Below are 26,631 nucleotides of genomic sequence, written 5' to 3' on the forward strand. Positions count from 1 at the left end.
AAAACAGAGGTAAGGTTGCTTCAGAGTAGTGCAGCACTTCTGCTGGAACACAGGAACAGGGCACTTGTGAGTCTTCTTTTCCCCCATTCACATCTTGCTTCTTCAAGGAGCCTGACAAGCTTAAGGTTGCTGTAATATGGAAGTACTGCTCAAAAAGCTGATTTCACCATCTGTAGCTCAGGTGACCCAGGTGGGTGTTGCCTGAGGTGCTGAATCTTGCCCCTGTGTTCCTGAATTTATTTCAAACACGCAAGACATGAAATCACAGTTCTGCCTGATTCTTCTCCCAAAAGACTGCCACGTTGAACATCCTCGACAGGCTGTGCTTGTCCTCAAAGCAGGGAGAATCTTTCTGGAGGTCAGCTTCCTGAAACATGTATTATACAGAGAAAGATGTGAACAGTGTAAATCTTTGAGGCGATGAAGGGGAATAACTCTGCTACCTGCTTACAGTCATACGCATCCCTGGCAGTGTTCAAAGCCAGGCTGGATGGGGCTTGGAGCAAGCTGCTGTAGTGGAAGGTGTCCCTGCCCATGGCAGGGGTTGGAACCGGATGAGCTTTAAGGTCCCTTCCAACCCAAACCAGTCTGGGATCAAACCAGCAATAGGTTCTTCTTTTCAAATGCTAAGTCTCCCATTTAAAAACAAACAAACAAATCTTTTCAAGCATGACAAAGCTTTGACCCTATGGCACAAAGACCTGCTTCTGTGCACTGTCTTTTTAAACTCTTTTTTCATTGCAATGGTGACCAAATGGTAAAGAGTTCTGCAGATGGCGACGCAGAATTAATCTGCAGAAGTTCTGTTGCTATGAACCATGAAAACTATGACCCAAGACAGGGCAAATACAAGTGAACTAAGGGGGAATTTCTCCTCTTTCTCCTTTCCTCCACCTCTAACCCTGGGTGGGAAAAGGCAGTATATTACAAAAGACAGTGTCAAGCACTATACCAAGCATATAAAACAGAGCAGATGATTGGACAGATCACTGCAAAGGAATTTCTAAGCCAAATGTAAACCAATGCACAAACCCTTTAAAAAGTGATCAGGATACAATTACAGTGCAAGAGGAACATAAAGGGGCTTTTTCCCAACTCCACATATTCTGGCTACCCTTCCCACGCCATCTCTCGTAACTCCATTTCTGCAAGCTCTTGGAAGTCCAGTTCTACATCCTCACAGAGTATGTGAATGGTGGGCTAATGCTGTTAATTTATGAGATCCTGGAGCTCCTCATCAGTCAGCTTATTGACTTGCATGATCTTTTCCAAGTGCTCCATATACCGGGCATGGTCTTGCAGAAAGTGTGGTACCCTCATGTTCTCAATCACGGCTAATCCTTTCAGGCGGTCCACATCTTCATATGAGATCTGTAAGGAAGGACATGGTTTAATTTCACACTGTAGGCCTGTTACTTCTCTGCTGCGACTCTAAATTCTCTATTGCATGTGAGAAAACATTCTGGAGCAGGGGATTTAAAAGCTTGAGAGACTCCTTTGAAAACATGAGTGGGGCTGGAACTAGATGAGCTCTAAAGTCCTTTCCAACCCAAACCATTCTGTGATTCTATGAGTAACTGTGTGCCTCAGGGGAAGACGCAAAAACCCCCATATCATTTTAGCAAATACCACACTACCTAATTCTGCTTTTGATTCAATCAGTGAACACACTTGTAGCAACCTGGTTGAGAATGACCTACAGCAGCTGCAGGAATTGAGAGGGAAACAATAGGAGCACACGTGAGTCTTGGAGTCTCCTCTCAAAGAGGTGGAAAGGTTGACATGAGCATGGCAGAAACGCTGTGCCAAAGACTGAAGGACTAGAAAGGGAGTGCAGGACAGCATGCTACAGGAAGCAGGGAGCCTCCAGCTTTAGGAAGGGCATGGTGGCAGCTGACCTCTGATGTTTTCATTTTCACTAGCAAATGTGCTTATGCAAAGCTAAATTAAAAGGCACCTCTGGTAATTTACTGCAGTATGGGCAACCCTTAAGCATCCCAGTTTGTGTTTTTTCCCATTTAATAGCAGAGCAGAGACTGGGTTTCCCACTTGGCCACTGGAGACCAGAGCTTTCTGGATATAGGCGTGAGACTCCCAAATGTTTTCCAGCTACTACAGGACATACTACTTTTTTTCTAATGAAAGCTGAGATCTTTCTCCATAGTCTTATGACTCTACAAGCTAAGGCTTCAAGTCCTGAGCTCACAGTAGCTCAAGGTGCTGTGAATGATGGTCCAGGAAAGGTGAATGCTTTAGCTGTGCAATAGCTACACAAGCTGCCCGCAGGCACAGGACTGGGCTCCTTGGGCAGCCATCCAGTGTGATGAAATCTATGTGGCCGCTGCTTTGTCTAAACCTGTGTGTTCTGGGCACCCTGCAGACAGAAGCATACGTACTGGCAAAAGCCCCAAGCCTGGCTGTGCTTACTAACTGGCACATCCTATTTCCTCACAGCAGGTTTGTGCAAGGTGGCTTGAGAGTGGAGCCTTCCAACCTTTCCACCCTGTGTTTTTTCTAAGGAGCTGAGCATGGTGCAGTCAGGCTTCCCTGGCCTCTTAGCAGGTGATGGTTTTTATTCGGGAAAGATTAAAGTGAGCATGAATGATCCACCAATGTATAAGGGGCATGGAAGGCCTCTCTGGAAGGATAGGATGGTGTAATCCGGAATACTAAGCCTGATTCATGGAGGCAGTCAGAGATAGCTGCATATCTCACTGATGATAACAGGAACAAACTCTGCAAGGAGAGTGACTTTGCAGCTGGGTGCACACCTGTGCTTTCCTAGCTACAGGATCAAGATACATCCTGATTAAAAAGCCAAACCTACACCCATGCCCAGGTTTCCTCAAGTCACTGAGATACTGCTGTTTGAAGATGGTGTGGCACTACACCTGATTAGAAGTAGATACAGAAGAGCTATATGAAACCATATCATCTCTCAGTCTGGAGACACAGCAGTAAATGAGACTAAATACTGACCTTCCTTCCCATCCCAACTTGAAATTCTACCTCTTTTCCTTCCAAAGGAAAGAAAACGGGCACTTTCCGCCTTTATGGTCAGGGTTTCTGTTACTGCTGCAACCAAGAAACAAACATCTGATCTGAGGTATGGGATGTATTTTCCCAGTCCTTGCCATTGCTGAAAGAAGCTGACATCCCGAGGACATCAAAACCATGATTTTATCCTACTGATCCTTCTAAGAAGTATATTTCCTCAGGCTTCAAGCTCCTTCCTTAGCCACTTTCAGGTATGCTGGACAGCTTGCATGTGTTCTGTTTCCACACACTGCTCTCTACTACACTGTAAGTAATGTCAGAAGCATCAGGAAGGCATGGCTGCCTCCATCAGCCAGATCTTTAGCACTCGAATGAAAACAGAAGACACACAGACTTCAGCATGGCTCTGTCTTAAATACATTCACTGAGAAAGCAGTGATTTGATTTTACTACTGTGTTAACTACCTACTAAAGCACAGAAGCTATTTGTTGTCAGCACTCTACTTGACTGCTTTAGTTTCCTATTATGTTCATATCTTTATTGTATTTGCAATGAAAATATGCCCAAGGTAGTCATGCTGAGAAAGAGGAGCTCATTTGTTAACGATACAACACTGAGAATCTTCCAAAGGCAATGAAAACATTTCCAGTAAATGCTGGGCTTCCCTATATTTAAATCCTCTGCTTTTTTGTCTAACCTGGAAGACAGGCCAGCCGTGCTCAACACTCCCTTTGGAACAACCTGATCCTCCTATTCCACCCTTAACAAATAAATCACCCTTTAGAACAGTGATAAGCTCAGAATAACCACAGCCTAGATCTCAGTGCAAGTTCCGTATTTCTCTATGCTTGCAGAACTTGTTTTTCTTGTAAGTATATGGAGGTATTGCAGCAGGACCAGTAAGTGTCAGTAAGATGAGCGCACTGCAGCATCTCTCCTGTGAGGAAAGGCTGAGATAGCTGGGACTGTTCAGCCTGGAGAAGGCTCAGGTGGATTCTACCGGGATGTATGAACACCTGATGGGAGGGAATGACAAGGGATTTGGGCATTTCTCAGCAGTGCCCACTGGCAGGGCAGGAGGCAATGGGTTAAAATGCACACAATTCCATCTGAACACCAAACACTTTTTTATGGTGAGAGTTGTAAAACACTGACACAGGCTTCCCAGAGAGGTTGTAGAGTCTCCATCAGCGGAGATATTCAAAGCCCAAGTGGACACGGTCCCGGGCAACCTTCCCTAGCTGACCCTGCTTAAGCATGGGGGTCAGACTAGCTCATCTTGAGAGGTCCCTGCAGACTTCTGTGGTTCTGTGATGCTGGGAGCAGGCACTGCTCTTACATACAGATTTCCAGTTGGACTGCAAAAGATGAGTGCAGCAAAAACATTTAGAGTGGTCTTTTAGATCCCTCTTTAGATTTTAGAAGTTGTAAAGTGAAGCACTTATAAATTATCATACTGCTAGAATTAAATTGCTTGTAGACCTTTAATGTGAATGCCTTGCCATGTGGATTATAGTGGAATCTGTAATCGTATGACTAATGACTTAGTATGTTTTTGAAGTGGCTTGACAATCCTGCAGACTCCCTGAAGAGAGAAAAGCAGTGCAGGAGCTCAGTAGTTTAGCAGGCAGAAGCTGTGTGGAGTTAAGCAGGCTTAAAGCAAAAGGAAGTTTCAGAGATGAAAGTTGCAGAGACTTATTTGATAGTGCAATTTTCTTTTCAGAGCTTCTTAACTTGGTTCAGTTACCTAAATAGCTCTGCTCATCAATATGGGTATTTCTGACACTAAAGGCAAAACATGTGGACCAAAACCCTCTATCATAATATGCCGCTTCCCTTTATTGCCCATTGATTGCAAAGTAGGCAGAAATGCTGGTGTACCAGCTCTAAATGCAAGTCACAACACCAATTTGAATCCTGGTTTATGTGAGTATGAGCCCTGCTTTACGAACTGTGGAAACTTAGCAATCCAAGGATTTGGTTCAGGAAGCGTGGCGAAGTTTCTGCACTACTTAGTATGATTTTGAGAGCAAACAAGCAATGGCAGTTAGAATGACATAAAATCCATCCTGTGAATGTAAAAATAACATGTATTCTGGGGGAAAAGAAACAAACCCACTGATTTTTAACAATCATTGCAGGTGCCATCAGTGAGAGAAATTTTAAATGGAAAACTTGTTGTGGATGGTTCATTTTCCTTTCTACCAGGACCACTACCTTATCTAGCACTAGTTGCCCAAGGCAGTCCATTGTACTGCAAGTCAAATAGCAGCCTGTAAAGGGAGGAAAGTTTGAGCAATATGACCATAAAATCTTAAATCTGACAAGTGAGGAATGAGGAACAGCTGGTAGAAATTTGTTGGGACCTCAAATATTTGTAACTTGCACTGTGTAATACAAGGCGCTGTACAGAACAGAGATTAAAGAAAAGCAGAGCGCAATGACTCACAGCTCTTCACAGGCAGCTCTGCTGAAATGACACAGCTGTACCCTGTGGTAAGGATGAGTTCACTCACCTTTCCAAGGGCTGTCAGAAGGTAGAAATCAATGGACTCCCTATATCGCAGGATTCGGAGGATGCCATCCAAGTACACCTGATCCTTATTGAAACAGCCTAAAAGGAAGCAGGAGATATACTCTGTCAGGGTTTGCTCAGGGCATATTCCCAGGAGCTATCCCGAGCAGAACAACTGTATTTTTAAAAAGTAGATGTTTATATCCCAGGCTTTGAAAACCTTCCCAAAAACGAAGTAGAAGGCTAAACCCACTAGCCAGAGAAAGAAATCAAACACAGAAGATGGTGCCTGTGAACACCCACAGCAACATTACATCTCTCGTAATGAACATGAAAGGAGGTCAGACTGTATGAACTCCTTCAGTGTTTCGCAGTTTACATTCCCACTTCCAAGAGCAAAACCCATCCATTACTGCATTCGGTCTGAAAGCCTCATGCAGGTGCATTTTCAACCTTGTTTTCAATAGCCGAAATCCTGCTGCCTCATTTCAGCAAGTGCGGAGTCCCATGGCTCTGTTTTGAAAAGGTTTGAGTGTGTGACATGAGGAAAACCTCCCTGAGGTACAACAGTAGAGAAGACAAAGAGGGAACCCACCTGGCTGCGATGTGTCGGTCCAGCCTCTCTTGGCTCGTACGCAGTAATCCCACCGAGTATTGGGGTCCTTGACAAATTTCCCCAAGTCCTGGAAAAGCTGACTGAAGGACATCTGGCTAGCCTGATACACGGTGTAGTACAGCAGGGCAGCTCTCCAAAGGAGAGGGTCTTTGCGGAACAGGACGCTGTGGATGCTTGCTAGCCCCTCTTCTGTAGGGTTGATTGGCTTTAGCCCATGCTTTCTACGTCCATTCCAGTTGCACCAAGGCTGGCTGTTGTTGTTAAAACCCCGAAAGTAATGAGTTCCTGAAAAGAAAGGAATATGGGACTTAGAACAGTAGCGTCTAATGATTAAAAAAAAATATATATATACAAAAAATATGTAAGGAGATGCCCATTTCAGGACTCTGAACTGGTAGGACTGGGCACATGTTTACAACAGAGAATTTTGTCCGATGTAGATACATGGTGCAATTATTCACCTGCTGGCTGCAAATGGGACTCCCACAAATACCTAAGGAAAACAAATGTCAGCAGGGACTTGAGTTCCCAAATCCATGGAAAGGAATTTTCAAAAGCATCTTACATGCTGAATGCCTCTAGCATAGGCTAGGCAGTGTAATGGACAGAAGGAAGGAGGATCAAAGTGAAGGGGCAGAAATGTTGCCTCTTGAAGGTGATTTAACAGCCCTACCATTGCCTTGGAAGAGGCTATGTCCCCTTATAGTGTAAGTAATGTGCGTCTTCAGTTGAAATTCAGGCACTAGCCAAGTTTATCCAGTTTTGATGTACTTAATCTGAACAAGTCACTGAAAACTTCATAGCAACCTTCCACAGGGTTGGGCCAAGCTTGTGTAATGCAAAATCAAGGCAATCTTACACCATTTTAGGGGGCACTGGGTAAATTCTTTACACCTAAAGCATGCCTACTTTTGCAAGCAATGCAGCATAATGGAAGCAGATTTGTCCAGTGAAATGGCTGGTGCTGAGGTTGAAGAGTTTCATCTTTTTGTTTCCCTTTGGTTTTTTTTAACTCCAGACTAGCTCTGAATTGATCTCATGAGCAAAATGACCCTGAGCAGTGACAACACAGAAGGTATGCCTTGCAGCACAGCCTCTCAGCTAGCATCATCTGGAAAATTACACTTTGCCTGCTCCAAGATTCCTTTGGCATGTGAACCTCAGTGCAGTAAGTGGGATAGCTGGGAGGCTCACTTCAAAAGCTCACTCCTGATCTAACCTAAAATGCAGATGTACATGAACCCTAGGAATCCTTTCAGTGCATGCTGCAGTGATAAATAGGCTTCTCCTTCCCTTGAACCTACAGCATAGGTTTTTAGATAGGGATGTTCCTTCTGTATATGTACAGTGCCTGGCCATCATTGCAAAAGAAGTAAGAAGGCATGCAAGTACTCCCCTTTGCATGGAGAACCGATGTCATGCTCGTACCAATTTCATGTCTCAGCATCCCTTCCAGCCAGTGCTCTCGCGCAGTGGAGATATTGATAGTGAGAGTGGGGCGGCCATTCACCACTGTCATTGAGGCTCGAGACAGCAGGTCCTCCGTGAGATGGACCACAATCTAAAGATGAGAGAGTTCAGGTAGCAAAGAGCTCTTCTCCCTCCTGGCCCTGCTTTTTCCTTTGACCCTCCCATTATCGCATTACTCTTTGGTCCCTTGACCTTCACAGCTCTTCTTTGCTACCAGGAATCAAGTCTGAGAGACACTTCTGACTCCTCTGAGCTACCTGTGCTGCTGACAAAACCTCAGGTCTCAGCGTGTGGGTTAAGATACACACCTGATTTTTTGAACTGTCTCTAAATATCTTGGTATTACTGAGAACTGAAAAATATTAGATAAGCACACATAAATAAACTACGTATCTATATACCTGACTGTCTGAAATCTTCTTAGTTGCAATTCTAAAGCCATATAAATAAGAGGGGGAAGCACCGTGAACTTGATTTCCTGCTACATGATGCAGAATTGAAATATTATTAAAATACTGGTATTGGTTTGTTTTATACCAGGAAAACAAATATACACACCATACATATATTTGGTATACATATAAATGGTGTGTATATATTTATATACCATTTAGTTCTTACTTTCTGATTACCAATGGAAAACTGGTAGTCAAAACAAAAGCAGCCAGAGAAGGAAATCAATGCAAATTGATGTATTTTGTTATTTTTGAATATAAAAAGACTTTTTAAAGAAGTGAATGGGAGGAAGAAGGAAAACTCTTTGTTGGAGACTTTCCCTCCTCATGTAATGCCTAAAGAAACAGTACTGCTCAGAGGAGTACAGGGGAGAGTACCTACAAGAGAGAATTTTTTAATATCAGTTAACAGAAAAGGACCCAGGGATCAATGGCATTAATGTGACACTTCCCTGTTTTCAAGCCCCATCACTCAGCTTCAAGTTCAACAGCAAACGGTCAGTCCTGTGTTTAAGATGCAGGAAGGATTTAGATTTAAAGCACAGGTACCACTTCACTTTAACACCTCTCCAACTTGAGAGGGTATTTTCAGGATATTTTAGAACACGCTAAGTGTGATTGATGTATTAACCCTGCTTTTGCAGGAAAAGTAAAGCATTTCCTGGAGAAGGATGTGGGATGTTTGATGCGGGTGTAGGGTCCTACTTCCATGAAGACAATCCAAGACAAAACGAATGCAAAGGGAGATAAAAGCGTAACGAAGACCAAAAATGTGATTTTCTTTCTGCTTCGTCTAAGCTATAGTTTTATAACCTCAGCCTTAGAAACAGCTAAAGTCTGGTAGCAGTGCCCAGTTGGAGTCTCCCCCAAAAGTGTCATGAGTTTAACAGTTCCTCCTAATAATATTATGTTTACGAATGAAACCTAGTTTCTAGGAAACTGATTTTTGTCTCTTGAGCTCCCGTTCCAGACTCCTGTTGCTCACTGGCAGTGATCTCATCCAAGTCTTGGGCTGTGTCAGCTGCTGCTTTCATTTGGAGTAATTCTCTCTTTCTATATTCAGTTTCATCTGACTTTTCCAAGCAATTCTGCGTAAATCAGTTAAACTGGACTTTTGACATTCTGGATGGTGGAAATGAGTGTTTTTTGCATACGGCTCTAAAAAATTAGGTGGTTAAAGTCAGGCACTCAAACCAACTGAACAAGCTAACCTCTTTCAGACATTTTTATTCACTTATGTCACTTTCCTTTGTGTTGCTTCTTATAAATCAGTCTCCTGGACTGCTGCTTATTTGTCTTGGCCTTTTCTTAACTCTTTCTTTTGGTGCAAACGGCTTGATACAAGAGAGCGGATGGCAGAACTGATGAATAAATGGGAATGTGCTGGTCTCCAAGCAGCTGAGGAAAGGGAAGGAACGGTGTCGTTCTGGGGTACTCCCCAAAGAGGTGAATTTGAGAACAAGCACGAACGAATCAGGAAACAGGCTCAGAGATGGCTGAAGCATTCACACGGAATTTGCATCATTTCAATTGTTCAACAATTAGACTGGGCACAGCCATGAGAAAAATAGGATGTAAGGAATATTCTTTTCCTTATGGAGGAAAGGCCTCCCAAATGGTCTCTTGGGCTCATCCATGTGTCATTTCTAAGAGCTAGGTAAATGTTTCTTTCCTGATCCAGTGGGTGACTTACCTCACCAAGACAGCCTTCTTTCACCATGTATTTCCTGACGTGATTCCAGATGCGACTTTTGGTCAGCAAGCTGCCTCCAGTGGCCTGCTCAAACTTCTCATAGCTTCCATACTTCTGCAGTGTCCGCTCCATAATGCTAATGGACTACAAAATACAAAAGCATAGCCAATATGAATGCAGTAAGACCCCCGTGTAGGACTGTGTATTCTTTCTCTCCCTCTCAATCTCTCTTTTTTTAATCTATACTGAGCTGCATCAAGAGAAGCGTGACCAGCAGGTCCAAGGAGGTGATCCTGCCCCTCTGCTCTGCTCTCGTGAGACCTCACTTGGAACATTGTGTGCAGTTCTGGTGTCCTCAACATAAAAAGGACTCAGAACTGTTGGAACAAGTCCAGAGGAGGCCACGAGGATGATCAGGGGCTGGAGCACCTCCTGTATGAAGACAGGCTGAGAAAGTTGGGGCTGTTCAGCCTGGAGAAGAGAAGGCTGCGTGGAGACCTCATAGCAGCCTTCCAGTGTCTGAAGGGGGCTACAGGGATGCTGGAGAGGAACTCTTCACTAGGGACTGTAGTGATAGGACAAGGGGTAACGGGTTCAAACTGAAACAGGGTTAGATATAAGAAGTTTTTTATTGTGAGAGTGGTGAGGCACTGGCACAGGCTGCCCAAAAAAGTGGTAAATGCTCCATCCCTGGCAGTGTTCAAGGCCAGGTTGGACGGGGCTTGGAGCAAGCTGCTCTGGTGGAAGGTGTCCCTGCCAGGGGTTGGAACTGGATGAGCTTTAAGGTCCCTTCCAACATAAACCAGGCTGGGATTCTGTGATTTAAACCTTTAATTTAAATCACAGTATTTCTTTATAACCACCCACCATGAAGGAGGCATGTTTAATTAGACAAGTAATGTGGTATCAACACTCCTTTAGCTGCTGGAAGACCCTTGTAGGTTGAGAGCAGAGAATGATGCCTATAATGTGATCAGAACTCTGCTTATTGGACATATTACTGGTAGGGTATGAAATGCTTGTGCCCAGTAATCTACTTCCCAACATGTCATTTCACACCTTTGAAAGAAAATGAGGAAAATAACTTCTTGCCCAGCAACAGCCCAGCTACAGGGAATGTCTTTTTCCATAGATATGAGAGCAGAAGCTCCCAAGAATCTCAGAGAGAAAAAAAGTGTTACTGGTATTACCTTAAAAAATTAATGTTCTTGCTAAGAAAATACCACTAATGATGAAGGTGGAAACTGCAGATGGAATCTTTTTGTTGTACACTTAACCCCACGCATGAAGCTGATAACAAGCTGCTTGTTTCCAGCTATGTAATTCTGACATTGTCAGATTTATTGTCCATGAAAATAGGATTCATTTTATATCTCTCACAGCTACGAACAATCCTGTTCCGGTTTTTTTTCAAGTTGAAACTAAGCAACCCTGAGTAATTGCTACTGAAAGCCATACATGCCAGCTAGGTGTATTCTTAAAGTCCTGTGGCTCTCTGATGAGAGAAATATCACTTACCTGAATGCCAAAGAAATACTGCACCTAATGCTTAGTATTTCTTTGTCTGCCTCTAATACTTGTTATTAAACTTGAAGGGCCTCCTGGTCAGATCTCAATTTCTTTTTCAAGGATGAAGAAAGCAGCATAATTTATTCCCTTAGCACAGATTAAGGTGTGTTTGTGGGGGGGTTAGCTTTAAGAAGGCTGTCATTTGGGGAGGTTAAGCAATTTGGAAGCAAAGGATCTATCATCTACTGTCTCACTGCTGTGACCTGGAGCTAGCATGAATAAGGAATGGATGTTATGAAGAAAGGCACCAAGGAGGAACACATTATCAAGTTTTCTTTCTCAGATCAGGCGTCAGGATGTCTGAAGAGAGGTATCATAAAAAGAGGAAAGCTGGGCCACCACCTGAGCCACTGCAAATGGTTTGACAACACTGCAATGATGACACAGGGCAGCACAGCTCCATGGTGGGGGTTAAGCAGCCCCATTTAAGCACTGAAACAGGTGACTCCCAAGAGAATCAACAGGTACCTCATAGACCTTTGGCTCGATTGTTTGCAGAGAAAATAAATCCTCCTGCTCCTGAAGACAAGAGGCAATGGGACTGCAGCTGGGAAACTGCAAAGTCCTTCTGTGACTTCAAACCAAGTCACATTTGTAAAGATGGATGTACTAAAAGTAGAAGATACACTCTCATCTGTTGTAAACTGGGCAGCTCTAGCATCATTTTGCTGACCCACTGCTGTAGGTATTTGACAGAGATTGTGCTGATAGTTTTGCTGTTACTCCTGTAACTTATTGCTCAGAAATACGAGTAAAGACCAATATGCATCTGTACTGGTGACCTACGAGGTAAATGGGATTTTGGTTCCCATTAAGCCTTGTACAAGTGTAATGTAGGTGTAGCAGGGCCTAAAAGATTATAGCAAGAGATGAGAGGTCTTTCTATGGCAGTAAATAGTTTTTTCTTGTGTCAAATCTTAACATCACTTGTTATTTACAAATGCCCTCCGATCAATGAAGCAAGGTTAGTGTGTAAGCATGAAGTGACGGAACACATGAATCCCTCATGCAAGTCCTAGTGTTTCTGGAGATTAATGACAATTGCTTCTAGCAAAATGTAGGATCGAGGGCTAGATGTAAAGAACAAATCAGAGCAAAATCTAGCTCTTGTTTAATAGCTTGTATATTTCCCCAAAGGATTCTCTTTTAATTACATATGAATTTATTGCAAATTAACTTTTACCTTCTATAAACACTGGCTATTTCATCATTTTTGCAGTGTCTGTGAATACCGAGGCATTTTCCTGCCTTACACAAAATCACTGGTTAAGGAAGCAACCCCAGCATTCCTGCCCCCTGTCTCAGGAAGTTTATGCCTGAGTAATTCACAATAACACCTCTTCAGTTCCCTTTGTGAGGTGTCAGATCCTTATGTGACCCACTAGTTTGGTGTATCTGGCTTCTCTGAACAAAGCACAGTACGTGTGTGTGATAAGTCCATGTTCAAATGTACACGGACAGAACAGCATGCCCCTCAAAAGTTTTCAGTAATGTATTTTAAAGCCCAATGGAACCTGTGGGAACAAAGGTTTGGCTTTAAATTCTCTGGAAGCTAGTCACTGGAGGAACTGATGCAGGGATGGAGGTTATTTTCAATAGGCACCAGGATTTGGTCCTTTCCTTTTTAAGGATGTTAAGGCAACTTTCAGAAAGTATCCAGCACTCAGGCCACCTCTTTCTACTAGTAAATCAAACAAGGTCACAACACTGGCTCAGGTGCTGCAAGGGGCCCATCCATTGAGCTGAATGGTTGGTAAGCCCCCGGGCACAATGTTGCCCTAGATAAAGCAGTACTTCTCTCTCAATCAACACTTGGCCATAGCGAAAGGATCATGTGGCTGTTGGGTTCCAGACATTACATTTTGATGCCCATCCTGCCTCTCAGCAAAGCAAACATCAAGTGCGGTTCCGTTTCATATCAAACGTTGAATAAAATCTCTTCCAACAATGCGATGGCAAAGCCTTTGTACGGAGAACAGGCAGGTGAGGCTCACAGGCTGAAGGAAGCCAGTAAAGCTAGCACAAGACAAAAGGCTTGAAGAATAGCAAAGATACTTTGCATACTTTCTGAAAAGAGCAGGACAAATCTAGAGTGCTGATCAAAGTCACGTATGGGTGGATGAGAGCAGAGCTGATGAAGCAGAGGACTGACAAAACCATCTGAGAGCAAAAGAACAGTTTATTCTCAACATGACAGCTCATAAAAATATGGGTGTTTGAGAACAGCTTGTAAACTTTATTAACCAGTTCTCTGTTGTCATGCTGTTTATAAAGACGTTACTATTATGAGATGCAGTGCTGCGCTGGTTTATTTGGTGATGTTATCTCAGAGGACTCCTACCTTAGATGCAGGTATTTACTGAGAGGGTGGTGAGGCACTGGAATGGGTTGCCCAAGGAGGTTGTGAATGCTCCATCCCTGGTGGTGTTCAAGGCCAGGCTGGATGAGGCCTTGGGTGCCATGGTTTAGTGTGAGGTGTCCCTGCCCATGGCAGGGGGGTTGGAACTGGATGATCTTAAGGTCCTTTCCAACCCTAACTATTCTATGATTCTATGATTTTCTAAAGCTATCTCATCACAACAAACACTGAGAAAACAAGCACTGTAAATGTGCATTTAACTTCCTGCTTGGAGGTCTGTAACAGCAAACTCCCTGTGGATCTATGTGGGCCGAGGGAGGCAGCATGAGTTTTGGAGCCAGGAGACCCTCTTGAACTCTTCCTGAGCTGTTTAAGGCCTTTCCTAAAATGCTGTGAGACACTTGAATCAACAGCATAATGCGAACAGCAGTTCTTCAGGGCTACGTTCCACTGAAGAGGCACAGATACACCCGCCTTTCCCACCTTAACCCAGTGCACTGTTTGCAACTGCAAGAGGAAAGGTGAGATACTGAAGGATGCTTCCTGTCCCCTGTGTGCCATGCTGTGCCACCTTACATCCTGGCAGGACCTCCGAATAGATGGTGCAGGTTTGAACCCATGCATATTGAGAAAATCATTAAGCTTAAGCCTCCTCATTGCTGAACATCCATTCTCTTGGTTAGGAAAGTACTAATAAGGGTGCTCTCTACTATCACCTTCTCCTTTGACTGTTTCAAGCTAAGCAGAAGTCCCAATAATTCTTTCCAAGTGGGCAGATATGACTCTGGAAGCACTGAAACAAGAGGGAGAACCATCACACACAGCACACAGATATATGGGAGAAGCCCTGTCCCTAGTGATGCTGGAAAAGGTTTGGGATATTTTTGGACCCCAGGCACTGAATACAACAGCAAGCCCTTCATTTTTCTCGGAGATGAAATGACTCAAAGTCGGGTGTTGCAATAACTTGCTGGGAAAGGGGAAAATCCAGACCAGCATGCCAGCTCTTGCCTATTCCAACATCCAACTGTGAGCTTATTTTCCAGCCTTTGGGGAGCAGAATACTGATATTGCCACAGTTCATAAGGCCAAACTGTAAATTCTTCAGCAATAGGTTAAAAAAAATGGAGAAAAAGGACTATGTGGCTGGGCCAGGTTACTGGTTAGGAGCAGTAATTCCTGTTCTTTTAATTATTATCTAAAAGGTCTGGTTTAATCCCTCTTATTGTTACCAAAGAGTACCAAAAGAAGCAGCAGCCTCAAGACAAATTCCCTTGCGCAGCCCCTACACTGTCAGCTCATCCTATGTTCAGAAGCAGCTCCGCTACAAAAAGGTTGCAGTCTCTGTTAAGATTTGTGGGACAGACAAGGCTTGCAGGTACCATCCCTTTCCTCCCTGCAGGGGTTATTTGCTGGAGAAGAAAGCTTCCCAGGTGTGTCTTTAGGTAACACAAAGAGGTACCAGATGGAACTTGTCTAATCAACAGCCATAAAATGGTGGCTACCCGCCCTTTTGGGTCAAATGGAAATAATGGAGAGAGGTAAGAGCAGGGTTTTTTAGGCCAGTGTATTCAGGCTGTAGTATTCTGAGTTTTATTCAGTGTTTAAAATGTCTTTTCTGTGCTTGTTCTTGGTGTGATGAGGACCACGTTTAAGTAACGTAGAGCTGGCAGAAACGTTTTTAACTAAAAGCTTTCCAAATGCTTTGTAAGGAACTAAATATTAACACCTATTTGGTTTTTGTATGAGACTGTGTTCTGAAATAAACCTATACTCCTATCATAGTATCACCAGAAGCAACTGGTCTACAGTCTCTTGTAGCAGAGGAGAGATGTTTGTGTAGTACCCTGAGAACTTATGCCACTTGGATGGCCTGATGTGCTTTGTGTTAGATATTAACACACCTTAGCTATAAATCTTAGTTTAGGAGAGACTTTGTTACTAGTGGAGAATGAGGGGTTTTGAAGTTAAGTGCTTTTCACAGCCAGTGACATGCTCTTGAATCTTCAACATGCCAAAGCTGTGACGTTACCTGGCCGTTGCAGAGGATTACTCAGTGTTGAAAGCCATGCTGTTCAGCCTTCCAGCCCCACCTAACTGTTTTTCCAACATCTGATAAATTTGCTAATTGCAGACTACTTGTATTGATGACTTAAAAGGTATGTAATACAAACACTTGCAATAAGACACAACTGATATATTTATTAACTGAAAGCTACTATGTTTTGATGAGTACAAGAGGGAGGGATGTACAACTCTTCCACAAGGGGATTAATCAACAAAATGATGCTTTTTTTTTTTCCTTTCTAAATACCTATGTATATAAAAATATATCTCCTGCCTTCATGTAGAAGGCTTCAGAGAAAGAGGTGTTAACACCCAGGTTACTTGAAGCTGCAGCTCCCCTGCTGATTCTGGTTAAAGCAAATGGCAACTGTTAAGTCATCTGCTCTGCAAACACTGGGACAATTACTTCTAGCTAAGTATTGCCACCTCTCCCATCTGTGGGAGAAATAACAAACACTTCAAGTGTTTCTTAACACGATTAAGTATTAAGGAAACTTAACAGTGAAGCACAGTCTGAGCCAGAAGGTGCTAACAAGAAAACATTCATAGCACTGAGAGCATGCAGTTGCTGCACTGACCTTGAAACGCAGCAGTAAGAGAATTAATTTCTGTACTATTAGATATGTCAGTCAATGTGAAAAGCTGCAAGTCTGCATGCTAGTTTTTATTCTCAAGTCCTCTTCCTTAAAGGCACATCTTGTGTGACTCAGGAAAGAGCCTTATTATGAAGAAAAAGTGGAGAAAAACAAAGAAACAGAACAAAGTGGAAGAGGTACAACAGAATGCTGGTTTCAAATGGATTGATTAAAAGTGTTTACATCTGTGAGAAGTCAATAAATGTGCTGGGCTGTGCCCATGGTTTAAAACCGTTGAGCTGACGGAAGCCTGGGGGTAAGGTGGTTGCTTACAAACCTGTGTGTTCCCCACTGCAGCACTGCTGTGTTAATGGTTTCCAAATCCATAGCATTCTTTGCCTTAAAAAACATAATACAAATAAACGGGGCAGGATGTGATTCATCTTCCAGACATGTAGCAATAATTCTGTATTAACCAATTCCACAGATGTGCACAAAGGGCGAGAAGAGAACACAATCTATTTTAATGTCCTAGTGGGCTATGCATAGCTGGGGATAAAAGTATTTTTGAAGTTATTAAAAATCCTCTAAAGCTCTGAAATGTTACTTTTTGAGCTCATTTCACTGAAGTATCCTAACATTCCTCCCCGTAAAATGGGTGAGTTCTGTCAGTAAGAAGCTGGGTTTACAAAGATAATAGTCATAGAAGAGCAAGTGTTAAGTTGCTGTAAGCATCCTCCATAGGTTTCTGTAAAACAGGAATCATTTTGTTTCTGCTCATGGAAAGCAAAGCTTCCTTAAATATGTACAGCAACAAATGAAAGCCAACAGTGGTTCAATAAACCCCAAAACTGAATTTGTCCTTGTTGCAGGGAAAAGGACGGCTGCACACAGTTCTGATTTTACTGCAGACCCCACTCATGGCGCTGTGAGTACTTTTTTCACAGCCAGAGTTATCGCTTCCTATAAGATACCAACATGTATCTTCTGACAAATAAAACCTGCGTGGCAAAAGGAAAAGCATAGAGTCATAGAATGGTTGGGGTTGGAAAGGATCACCCTAAGGAAATGCAAGTGCTCCTTGCGGTATTTGCTGATTAAAATGGTGATGAATGCTGCTTTTTCTAGGTAGAAAATGTGCATGGAGATGAGAATTTCTCAAGTGAGATGGAGCTAAAAAAGGGAGTGCCAGCTGCTGAGCTTGGGGCTGTGTTAAAGTTGCTCTTTTGGTCGTTTCTATGAAGTGCAAGACACTCGTTCAGTGTTTTCAGGAGATAAATGCCTTGCTTGGGAAGAACTTCTGTAACTTACACTGAATCTTATGAAACAATTTACGTCTTCTGTAGTAAGTCTCAGAAATATCATATCTCCTTGAATATGAAATCCTTCACTGCTTTTGATAGTTGTTATAAAGCCTTTATTTTCCCATGCTTTGTATTTAAAGGGAAAAAGATAGAGTAACAGAATAATCCTGAGGAATCACTCATTAATAGAATATCTGTTATTTTGGGGGGGTGTTTATTAAAAGAAGGGTAAATCAATGATAGGCCTGTTCCATAAAAACATCATGCATGAAATAATTTCTAAAGCTCTGCTACCTCATACTGAAAGGGATAATTTGTATTAAATTCAGTTTGTTAAATTAGTCATTGCTGATTTGCTGTTCGTTATGATTACTGTTGCTCATACTGCTACCGAAATCAACGGCAGACTTGTAAAAAGCTCTAGTCAAGGAGTAGTCTTATTTGGTGTCAGTGTGATTTAGTGGGTTGTTTAGAAATATGGAAGCTGATTTGAAGTACAGAACAGGCTGTTCTCACAAAGAAAACCCAGCTACTGAGGGGTAACGCAGACCAAGCCTTACAAGGGGCAGTAACACCTACACTTGTTCTTGGATGTGAAAAAGCCAGACTCTCCACAAGCTAAGGGCCACTTGTTAGAATCCATGGTACTTTAATTCATGTATGTTTTTCACCATGCGTTTTGGGGAGGGGTTAAGTGAAATATTCATACCACAAAGAAGTGAAACTCGTGGAACAGCAGGATCTCTTCCCAAGTAATCACTAGAAACATGAGATTCTCTGTATAGAAAAGCTTGTCAGACTCAAGTCAGATCTTTATAAACCATTTAAAAATGGCAAAAGCAGGAGGAGGACTGCTTCTGTGGTTACATAGATAAGCACTGGGTTTTGTCACTTAGGTCTAAGTTGAAAGCAAGGTCTTGTTCTTGGTTTTGGGGTTTTGTAACTCAAAGACAGGTAGGAAGCCAACATAGTAACACAGAATGGGAATGTCTGTGGCTATGTTCCCAATGTGGCTGCATAGTACTGCAGGGGGAGAGAGATGTCTGTTTAAATTTTACCCCTCTCTGGCATGGAATTTGTCTGCTGCTTGATTGAGCCTCATGTATATGCAAATATCCTTTCTGATTTGATTAAAACAAGCAACATCAACATATGCTTATCCAATAACCACGACCTCAAGTAACTGCTATCCCCTCCTCCCAATCCCTGTGGCACCAAGAGGACTGCCTTTTTTCCTCTGTTTACTAAAGCCTATTTAGGTATTGTATTTTTCCTGTATTACACTCTGCTTCATTGCCTAAAAAGCTTTCTTGCCTTAAATCATGTTTCATGTAAACCCATTTAAAAGGAGCTGTGCCTTTACCCTAGAGAATCCTGTAAATATTAGGAAGGGGTTCCTTTTTTAATCAGAAATATTTTCTTTCAATATTATTATATATATTACTATATATTATATAATATACTATATATTACTAACATATTACTATACTATTACTATACTATATATTACTATATATTATATATACTACTATGGTATTCTTTGATGCATTTTTCAAAGAGTAGGGGAGGATGTTAAGGAGAAACAACTTGCTACAAACAAAGCCAGATACCACCTTAATAGGTGTAGGAAAAACTCATCAGTGGAAAAGGAGAAAGGAAAGTAACTATACCTGCTTAAGGAATCTGTCAGATGCATGGCTGTGCTTAGCTAGCACGTTTGGCAGAGCAGGGTTTTCATATTCAAATTGAGGATTGTATGTAAAATCTGACTTGAAGAATTTCATCTTCTCTTTCTCCACGTTGGAAGGCTTGATTGCAGTCAGTAAACAGAGCTTTTGGCCAGAGGCATCACCTTCTTTACCATGGCTTTTTGAGGACTGGGATTGCTTTGGCTTTGTTAGACTCAAATGCCTCTTAGTTCTACTTTTGGGTCGAGATGGCAGCCCTATGCTGCTCCCTGCAACCGAAACACTGCTGGTGAACTTCACACTGGTAGACACTGGGCTGGTGACGATGATGGAGGGCTGTCTGTTTGTGCAGTACCAGCCAGGGCTAAGCAAGGGTAGCGGGACCTTGATTTTGTGGTGCTCATTGCTTCGGGAGGTGGCAGAACACTTTGTAGTCTTTCTGTGTTTCTTGTGGTGAACAGATGACTGCTTCTGAGTGTGGTGCTTTTTCTCCTCTTTGCTCTGCAGAAGGACATTGTAGCTACTCGTTCCTGTTGTGAAAATGTCCTTGAGGATCCCCGAAGGTGGGTGCTGGAGGCTGTTTTCATTATTGATGTTCAGCTTATGTTCTTCTGGTCTCAGGAGCGATTTCTTAGAAAGCTCTGTTTTACGCCAGTGAAGTTTTTCTGCATTGAGGAGGGGAAAAAAGAATAAAACTGAGGACAAATTTAATTGTTCCATGCAGCAATATTAATCTTAGGGACTGGAAACTGCAACATAAATGAAACACAAGACTTGTCTTAACTGCAATCACATCGAGTCAATCTTAACTTCCTGACATAGGGGAGCATTGTGTACTTTCGGATTTGTAAGATCCAGATAAACAAATATTTTATGCTTGGATCTCCATGTACGAGTGCACTATTTGCAATTAAGAACAAACCTGTTTAAAAGAAGGATCTGTGTAGGCCTTTATGAGTATTTACTCTTACATTAACCAATTTTCAGTCAAAATCTGCTTGATCTTTACCATGCAAGGAAGACTTTCCGTATGGATAAAGAGTAGCTTTAAAAATAGGGAACTGTATAGGAGTATGTGAGCAGTATTTACAGTGAAGTCCCACAGGGATCTGTGCTGTGATATAAGCAGTCTGGAGTGGGCTTAGCTGCAAAATCTCATTCACAGAATTTACTCTCAGAAAGGATGAGCACACAGGAATGGGCCAGCCACTGTGAATGATTTACAACAGCATACAAACAGCAGTATAAAAGACTTCAGTTTCATGTATACCTTCTTAATACAGACAGTAAGGTACATTTAAAGAGGAGAGAGATCACCTAGTTACAAACACAGCCCTCAGAATCCTTAAGACAATGCTGTTTTTTCATCTATTCAATGTTGTTCTAAAATAACAGCTGACTTTAAGAAAGCACTTGAGAAGAAACACTGTTAACCAAGCTGAGTACAACAAAAGAATAGGGTTCCTTTAATGAATGAATCCTCCTTTCTTGCTCTCACCCCTGGCATAGCCTTCAGGGGAGACAGGTCCCTGGTGCAGGGCAGCTGCATGGAAAATCATTGAGGATTAAAACTGTACTTGACATTTGTGCTGCTTTGTTAGACAGAAGTGACCTCTCTTCCCTGGTTCTAACCATCCCTGCTCTCCTCAATCGGTTCACCCTAGAACATTAGGTGAGCTGAAGGTAAGGGCACAAACACATCCTGCCACAGAGAAATGCTTCTGACTTGCGCACCTAAAATGAACAGATTACCAGAACAGGAGATATGGCCAGAGTTTGATTACAGCCCGCAAAAGGGATTTGAGCTGCAGCCCACAGTTATACATAGATGAGCTGTAATTACTTTACATACAGTAATTATACTCTGAATGGAACATTAGCAAAAGATCATTTAATGCCTCCAAGGGAAAAAAAAAAAAAAACAACTCAATAGCAGTTTAATTTCAGCTTTATTTTCCCAGTAAAATTAGGCTTTGCTCCCAACAGAAGCACCATGACAACGTATTTCATGCTGCTGGACCTCTCTCAGTTCTGTGTTCGTGTCCATCTGTGTTCCTCAGTTCTCATGAAGATGCTGCCCTAAAAAGCAAAGAGACAGAGCTCCTGTTTGCATGCACATACGATGGGAAATCTGCAGCCTGGGTGTTTCCTCCACTGGCAAGAGAGAGACAGAAGCATTAGATTATTCTGTTTCACTAAAGCATGCACATCTTGTGCAAGGTCAGTTTTGTTTCACGGTAAGCTTGCGAGTTCTCTTTCTATCCTTGGCGTAGTCCTTGGCATTCCTGTTCAGCTTCTGTCAGATCATTCTCATCACATACGTGACCACCTGCCTACATGGCTTATCCTGCTTTACCATGAGCTGTTGTGGTAAGAAACCACACTTCCCATCACAATATCAAAACAACTTCCCTGAAACATTATCTCTCACATTATCCTCGGCAAGGATTTGAGATGGACTTCACACCTCTCCCAATTGTTACTGTAGGAGAACCCTTACTTTTAAGAAGGGCAAATGAAAAGCAAGGTTTCCAGAACAGCTGAACACAGAAATGTTAAATTTCTGAGCATGTGACTGCTTCTGTAGACAAAATTGAAGCAGGAAATTACAGCTACTTCTTAAAACGGGCAAGATAATACTGTAATGCTAGCAGTGGTAGTGCTTCACCTTCTCTACTAATCAATTAAATTGCTACTGCACCGGGAATAATTTGAATTAATACCACACTTGTATCTAAAAAGCAATAAATAGAAAATAGAATTCAAAGAAACAACTCAAAATTACCTTAACATCCCCCAACACTTGTGTTGGTCCAGTACCAAAATCTCATGATAGTAAGCTTTCAGAGGTAAGAAGTATAGTTGGCCAGTAATAAATGCAGTTATAGCTAGATAATTTCCTGTGATTGAGCATCACAAGTCAGTGATGTTAATTCTCCTGTCAGTGTCATCAGTGGTCGTCAAGTGCTGAACACGCGCTGGCAGGTTTCATGTGCACATGGCTGATATCAAAAATAGTTGTCCCCAATTCTGTGGTGACTTTGTACGTGCAATCTCATAGCAAAGCATTTTTTCAGCTGCCAAACTAAGCATGTCCTTAATTTCCTTCTGACTAAACTAGGATACAGTTTGATGCATATTTGTGCTGGAAGCCTAGACTCAGTGCTAATCCATCGGATTTGAGAGACTGTATTAAATAACAGTGCACTTTTCACATAAGTCACTTAACTCAGTTTTTTGATTGGTCCTGTGCACATCATTATTTTACAAAATAAATGAGAAAATAACATTTGAGACAATGTCAAAATCATGTTGCGAATCAGCAAATTTGAAAGTTCTTTCTCCAGTACATTAGGTTTAATCTGTAATAGTGACCATTTTAAACAGTCAGACACGTCAACCAAACTAAAACCACACTGTCTTCCAGGAAACTCAACTTACTAAACTATATCCAAGAGTTTTCAAGGATCAGCAATGCCTGGTTATTGAAACAGGGGTCTAGTATTCTGAGTATAAGCCCCATTCATCACACAGCCCATGTTCTGAAAACGTGCTTCAGTGTTTCAAAACGTACTGAGGTATCATACTGCTATAAAGCAGCCTGTTGGAGAAAGGATTGTCAACTCCCATTAATTACACAGATTGGCTAGCAGTGATTTCCATCTTGTAAAATCTGGATGCCACAGCACAGACATCAACAGGTTACTTGTAAAAGGGATGAAAATTAACATCACCATACTATGCCATAACACTACTCTGCATATCATGCTACAGATTATGTAGGTTTTATCTTTTGTATCTCATCCACAAATCTGAACTTCCTGACTTTACACAGTTCGGATTTTGCAGCAGCAAACTGTCAAAGAGCAAATGCCCAAGCCCCCGGTTACCTTTGAGAACCTCCCTCAAATCATGTCATGTATGTACAAAGATTGTCTTCATTGCCCTTGCTTCCAAACACTCAAAATTTTTCAACAGTTAAAAACCTTCATGGTAAAACAGGCATAGTCTCTCCCCAAAAGATTTCCCATTATGTTTACTTCCATTTAATGATATTTTGTTCCTCTCTGCAACAACACAGTAATAAAAACACAGACCCTAGAGACAGGTGAATTGCTAAATGAAACATGTAAGGTGATAACGTGAGGAAGCAAGAAGGAGGGGCAGAAGAGGTGCCTGTCCCCTTTTTGGCATCATTAGAGTACCAAGGACAGAAGACCCTCCTGTTCAATAGCAACTTTGTCTGTCTTGGGCCAGAGTAGAACTCTGCCTCTCTTCAGATCCACTGTGTTTGGATTGTGCTATCCCATAAGGTAAGTTCATTTATATACATGTAGCTATTCCAGTGTCACAGCACGGCTGGAGAAGACTGCTAACAGAGGATATGTGGGAACCACAAACCTTATTATGATGCTGCACTAATGAAATGCACCCCAGTCACATTAACTTTGAATCTTGTAACCACAGACACTGCCTAATCTTGTCAGAGACTAGATCATTAGGAAAAGTGTTGGATTTTATGTTCTATTTGGGAGCTAGGTTATATTATTTGTCTCCATCCTCTGCAAACTGATGAATTAAGCAAATCTTATCATGTTAATAATACTGTGGTAAAATCACAATGTAAGATTTTTTTCCAGACTTTGAGAGTGTTGTAGAAAAATCTTCCTCTACACTACTGGGTAGCTTCTTAACTACCTGTCCCAAAGGTGGAATGAGCTTAATCATAGATATCTGTGAGCACAGACCTCCCTCTGTCCAGCTAACCTTGCTCTAAAAGAAGCAGAGAGCTCCTGTGGTTTTCAAGCAGCTGTCACTCAGGTTACATATGCAAAATGGACAAATCCTTACCAAACTGCAGGTATGATTCTTAAGGTGCTTAGCAAAGATGTTCTCAGAGCAGCTCCCACTATCCTAGGAATGTCATGGTCTGAGCCACTGCTTTTGGTTTTCAGCTCACCATTACCATTACACTTGAATTTCTTGTTCAAAATTAGAAATGGCTTCCAATAGGTTGACTTTTCAGATTGACAGAACTGTAAATAATGTATGAGAGCTGTCTGCAAGTAATAACAGCGAAGTTTGAGATGGAGAGCAGAAAACGCATGGATGTGACAAGATCCCTTCTCTGACACATCACAACAGGGCAGTTACATTACAGAGAAATATCTGTCAATATTCAGCTAATAAAAATAGATTAACAACTACGTGTAGTTTATGAGCTCCAGACTGTGTGGGTGGTGCATGCAGAGGGCTGTAGAAAGACTATTCTGTAAGAAACAGGCAACAGAGTGTGTTGTATATGAATCTGTAACGTTCCACTGCCTCTCAACCCCCACAGGCTTATGTTTGTGGCATAACAGAATCTGACCATAATCCGGTAATGTATTTCCTCACCTGTATAAACACCTTTACGGTTTACAAACACCTTTACGGTTTACAAACACTCAAGCTTTGAACAGACAGACAGTGTCAGGCAATTTGATCTGACAGCACTGGAAGATCTGTCTATTCATAATGAATGAAAATGTTTTAGCTGTAGTATTAGTCAGTAAGCCCCTGTATATAGACTGGTTCTGAACTATTTTCTACTTTCACAGCATGTTAGTTAACTAGAGCCTGCAGGATGTTGGGAATTGGACATTTAACCTAAGTCTTACTCCCACCCACCCAAATACCATAGAATCCCAAACTGGTTTGTGTTGGAAGGGACCTTAAAGCTCCTCCAGTTCCAACCCCTGCCACGGGCAGGGACACCTTCCACTGGAGCAGCTTGCTCCAAGCCCCTGTGTCCAACCTGGCCTTGAACACTGCCAGGGATGGGGCAGCCACAGCTTCTCTGGGCACCCTGTGCCAGCACCTCAGCACCCTCACAGGGAAGAGCTTCTGCCTGAGAGCTCATCTCAGTCTCCCCTCTGGCAGGTTAAAGCCATTCCCCTTGGCCTGTCCCTACAGGCCCTTGTCCCAAGCCCCTCTCCAGGTTCCCTGCAGCCCCTTTAGGCACTGGAGCTGCTCTCAGGTCTCCCCTTCAGGAGCCTTCTCTTCTCCAGGCTGCCCCAGCCCAGCTCTCTCAGCCTGGCTCCAGAGCAGAGCTGCTCCAGCCCTCGCAGCATCTCCATGGCCTCCTCTGGCCTCGCTCCAGCAGCTCCACGTCCCTCTTGTGCTGCTGCCCCAGAGCTGGATCAGGGCTGCAGGGGGGGTCTCCCCAGAGCACAGCAGAGGGGCAGGATCCCCTCCCTGAGCTGCTGCTCACGCTCTGGGGGTGCAGCCCAGGATACGGGGGGGTTCTGGGCTCCAGTGCACACTGCAGGGTGGGATTCTCATCAACCAACACCCTCAAGACCTACTCAGGGCTGCTCTCAATGCAGTCTCCTCAGCCTGTAGTTGTGCTTGGTAATGATGTCAAACCTAAACAAGGAGAAGATTAGAGTGAAAACACTCTTTTTGCAGCAGCAGCTGGTTTTCCTATGTACCATGTATGCAGAATCACTGAACCGCTAGGGTTGGAAGGGACCTTTGGGGATTATTTAGTCCAAACCCCCCTGTCAAGGCAGGGCCACCTGGAGCAGGTCACCCATAATATAGTCACAACACGAGTTTTTATATACACATACCATCAGGATCTGTAAAGTTGTCTGACAACACGGCGAGAAGGAGAGAGGTGTGAAAGCCACCTGACACAACCAGGAACACCTTCATTAGCATCCTCGTTCGCATCTCCAGCCCCTCGCCCCGTGGAGAGGCAGGCGGGTGGCGCCCCGCAGGTCCGCGCTTACCTGCGGCGCTCCCGCTCCGCCGTCCTCCCTCGGGGCAGGCAGGTTCCCTCCGCTCCCGGAACCCCTCGGCGCCTCCTCGGGTGAGTCTTGTTCCGTGACGGACCGGTTACCTGCACGCTGCCCCGCGGCCTCGCCGCCGGCAAAGCCCCTTGCCCCGGTGCCCCAGTCCCGCCCGGCTGAGGACCCCCGGGGACGGTACTCACCGGTGACACGGATGGACTCCAGCATGGTGCTCGGACGGGCACCGCCGCCGCTCTGCCCCGCTGCCTTCCCCCTGCGCGGCGGGCTCCCGCCTCCTGCGCGGGGAGGAGCGGGGAGCCCTGATGAGAGGCGGGGAAGGAGCCAGCGAGCCGCGCCGGACAAGTCTCACCGAAGGCGGCTCGGCCTCGCCGCTACACGGCCTACTGAGCCCGGCTGGCCCCGGCCCGGCCGGCAGGAGCCGCGGGTGAGGAGCCGAGACCCTGCCCAGGCCCGCAGACTACAAGTCCCGGCATCCCGTGCGCCAGCCAGCCGGGGCCGTGCACATGGTGGCGGCCGAGTTGCATC

The 26,631-nt window shown here is 43.4% G+C and overlaps 1 protein-coding gene across 1 annotated transcript; it reads right to left on the reverse strand.

Annotated features, from left to right (window-relative positions):
- Positions 1-1,209: 1,209 nt before the first annotated feature.
- MATCAP2 (microtubule associated tyrosine carboxypeptidase 2) lies at positions 1,210-26,313 on the reverse strand (the record flags this gene model as incomplete). The annotated part of the gene is made up of 7 exons (XM_080610881.1): positions 1,210-1,371; positions 5,515-5,612; positions 6,109-6,414; positions 7,558-7,690; positions 9,748-9,891; positions 19,292-19,974; positions 26,289-26,313. 7 exons carry the CDS (start codon positions 26,311-26,313, stop codon positions 1,210-1,212), a joined length of 1,551 nt encoding a protein of 516 aa, XP_080467007.1.
- Between the last annotated feature and the right edge of the window lie 318 nt (positions 26,314-26,631).

The sequence above is a fragment of the Psittacula echo genome (genome assembly GCF_963264785.1).
Source record: "Psittacula echo genome assembly, chromosome: 2".
Lineage (NCBI taxonomy): Eukaryota > Metazoa > Chordata > Aves > Psittaciformes > Psittacidae > Psittacula > Psittacula echo.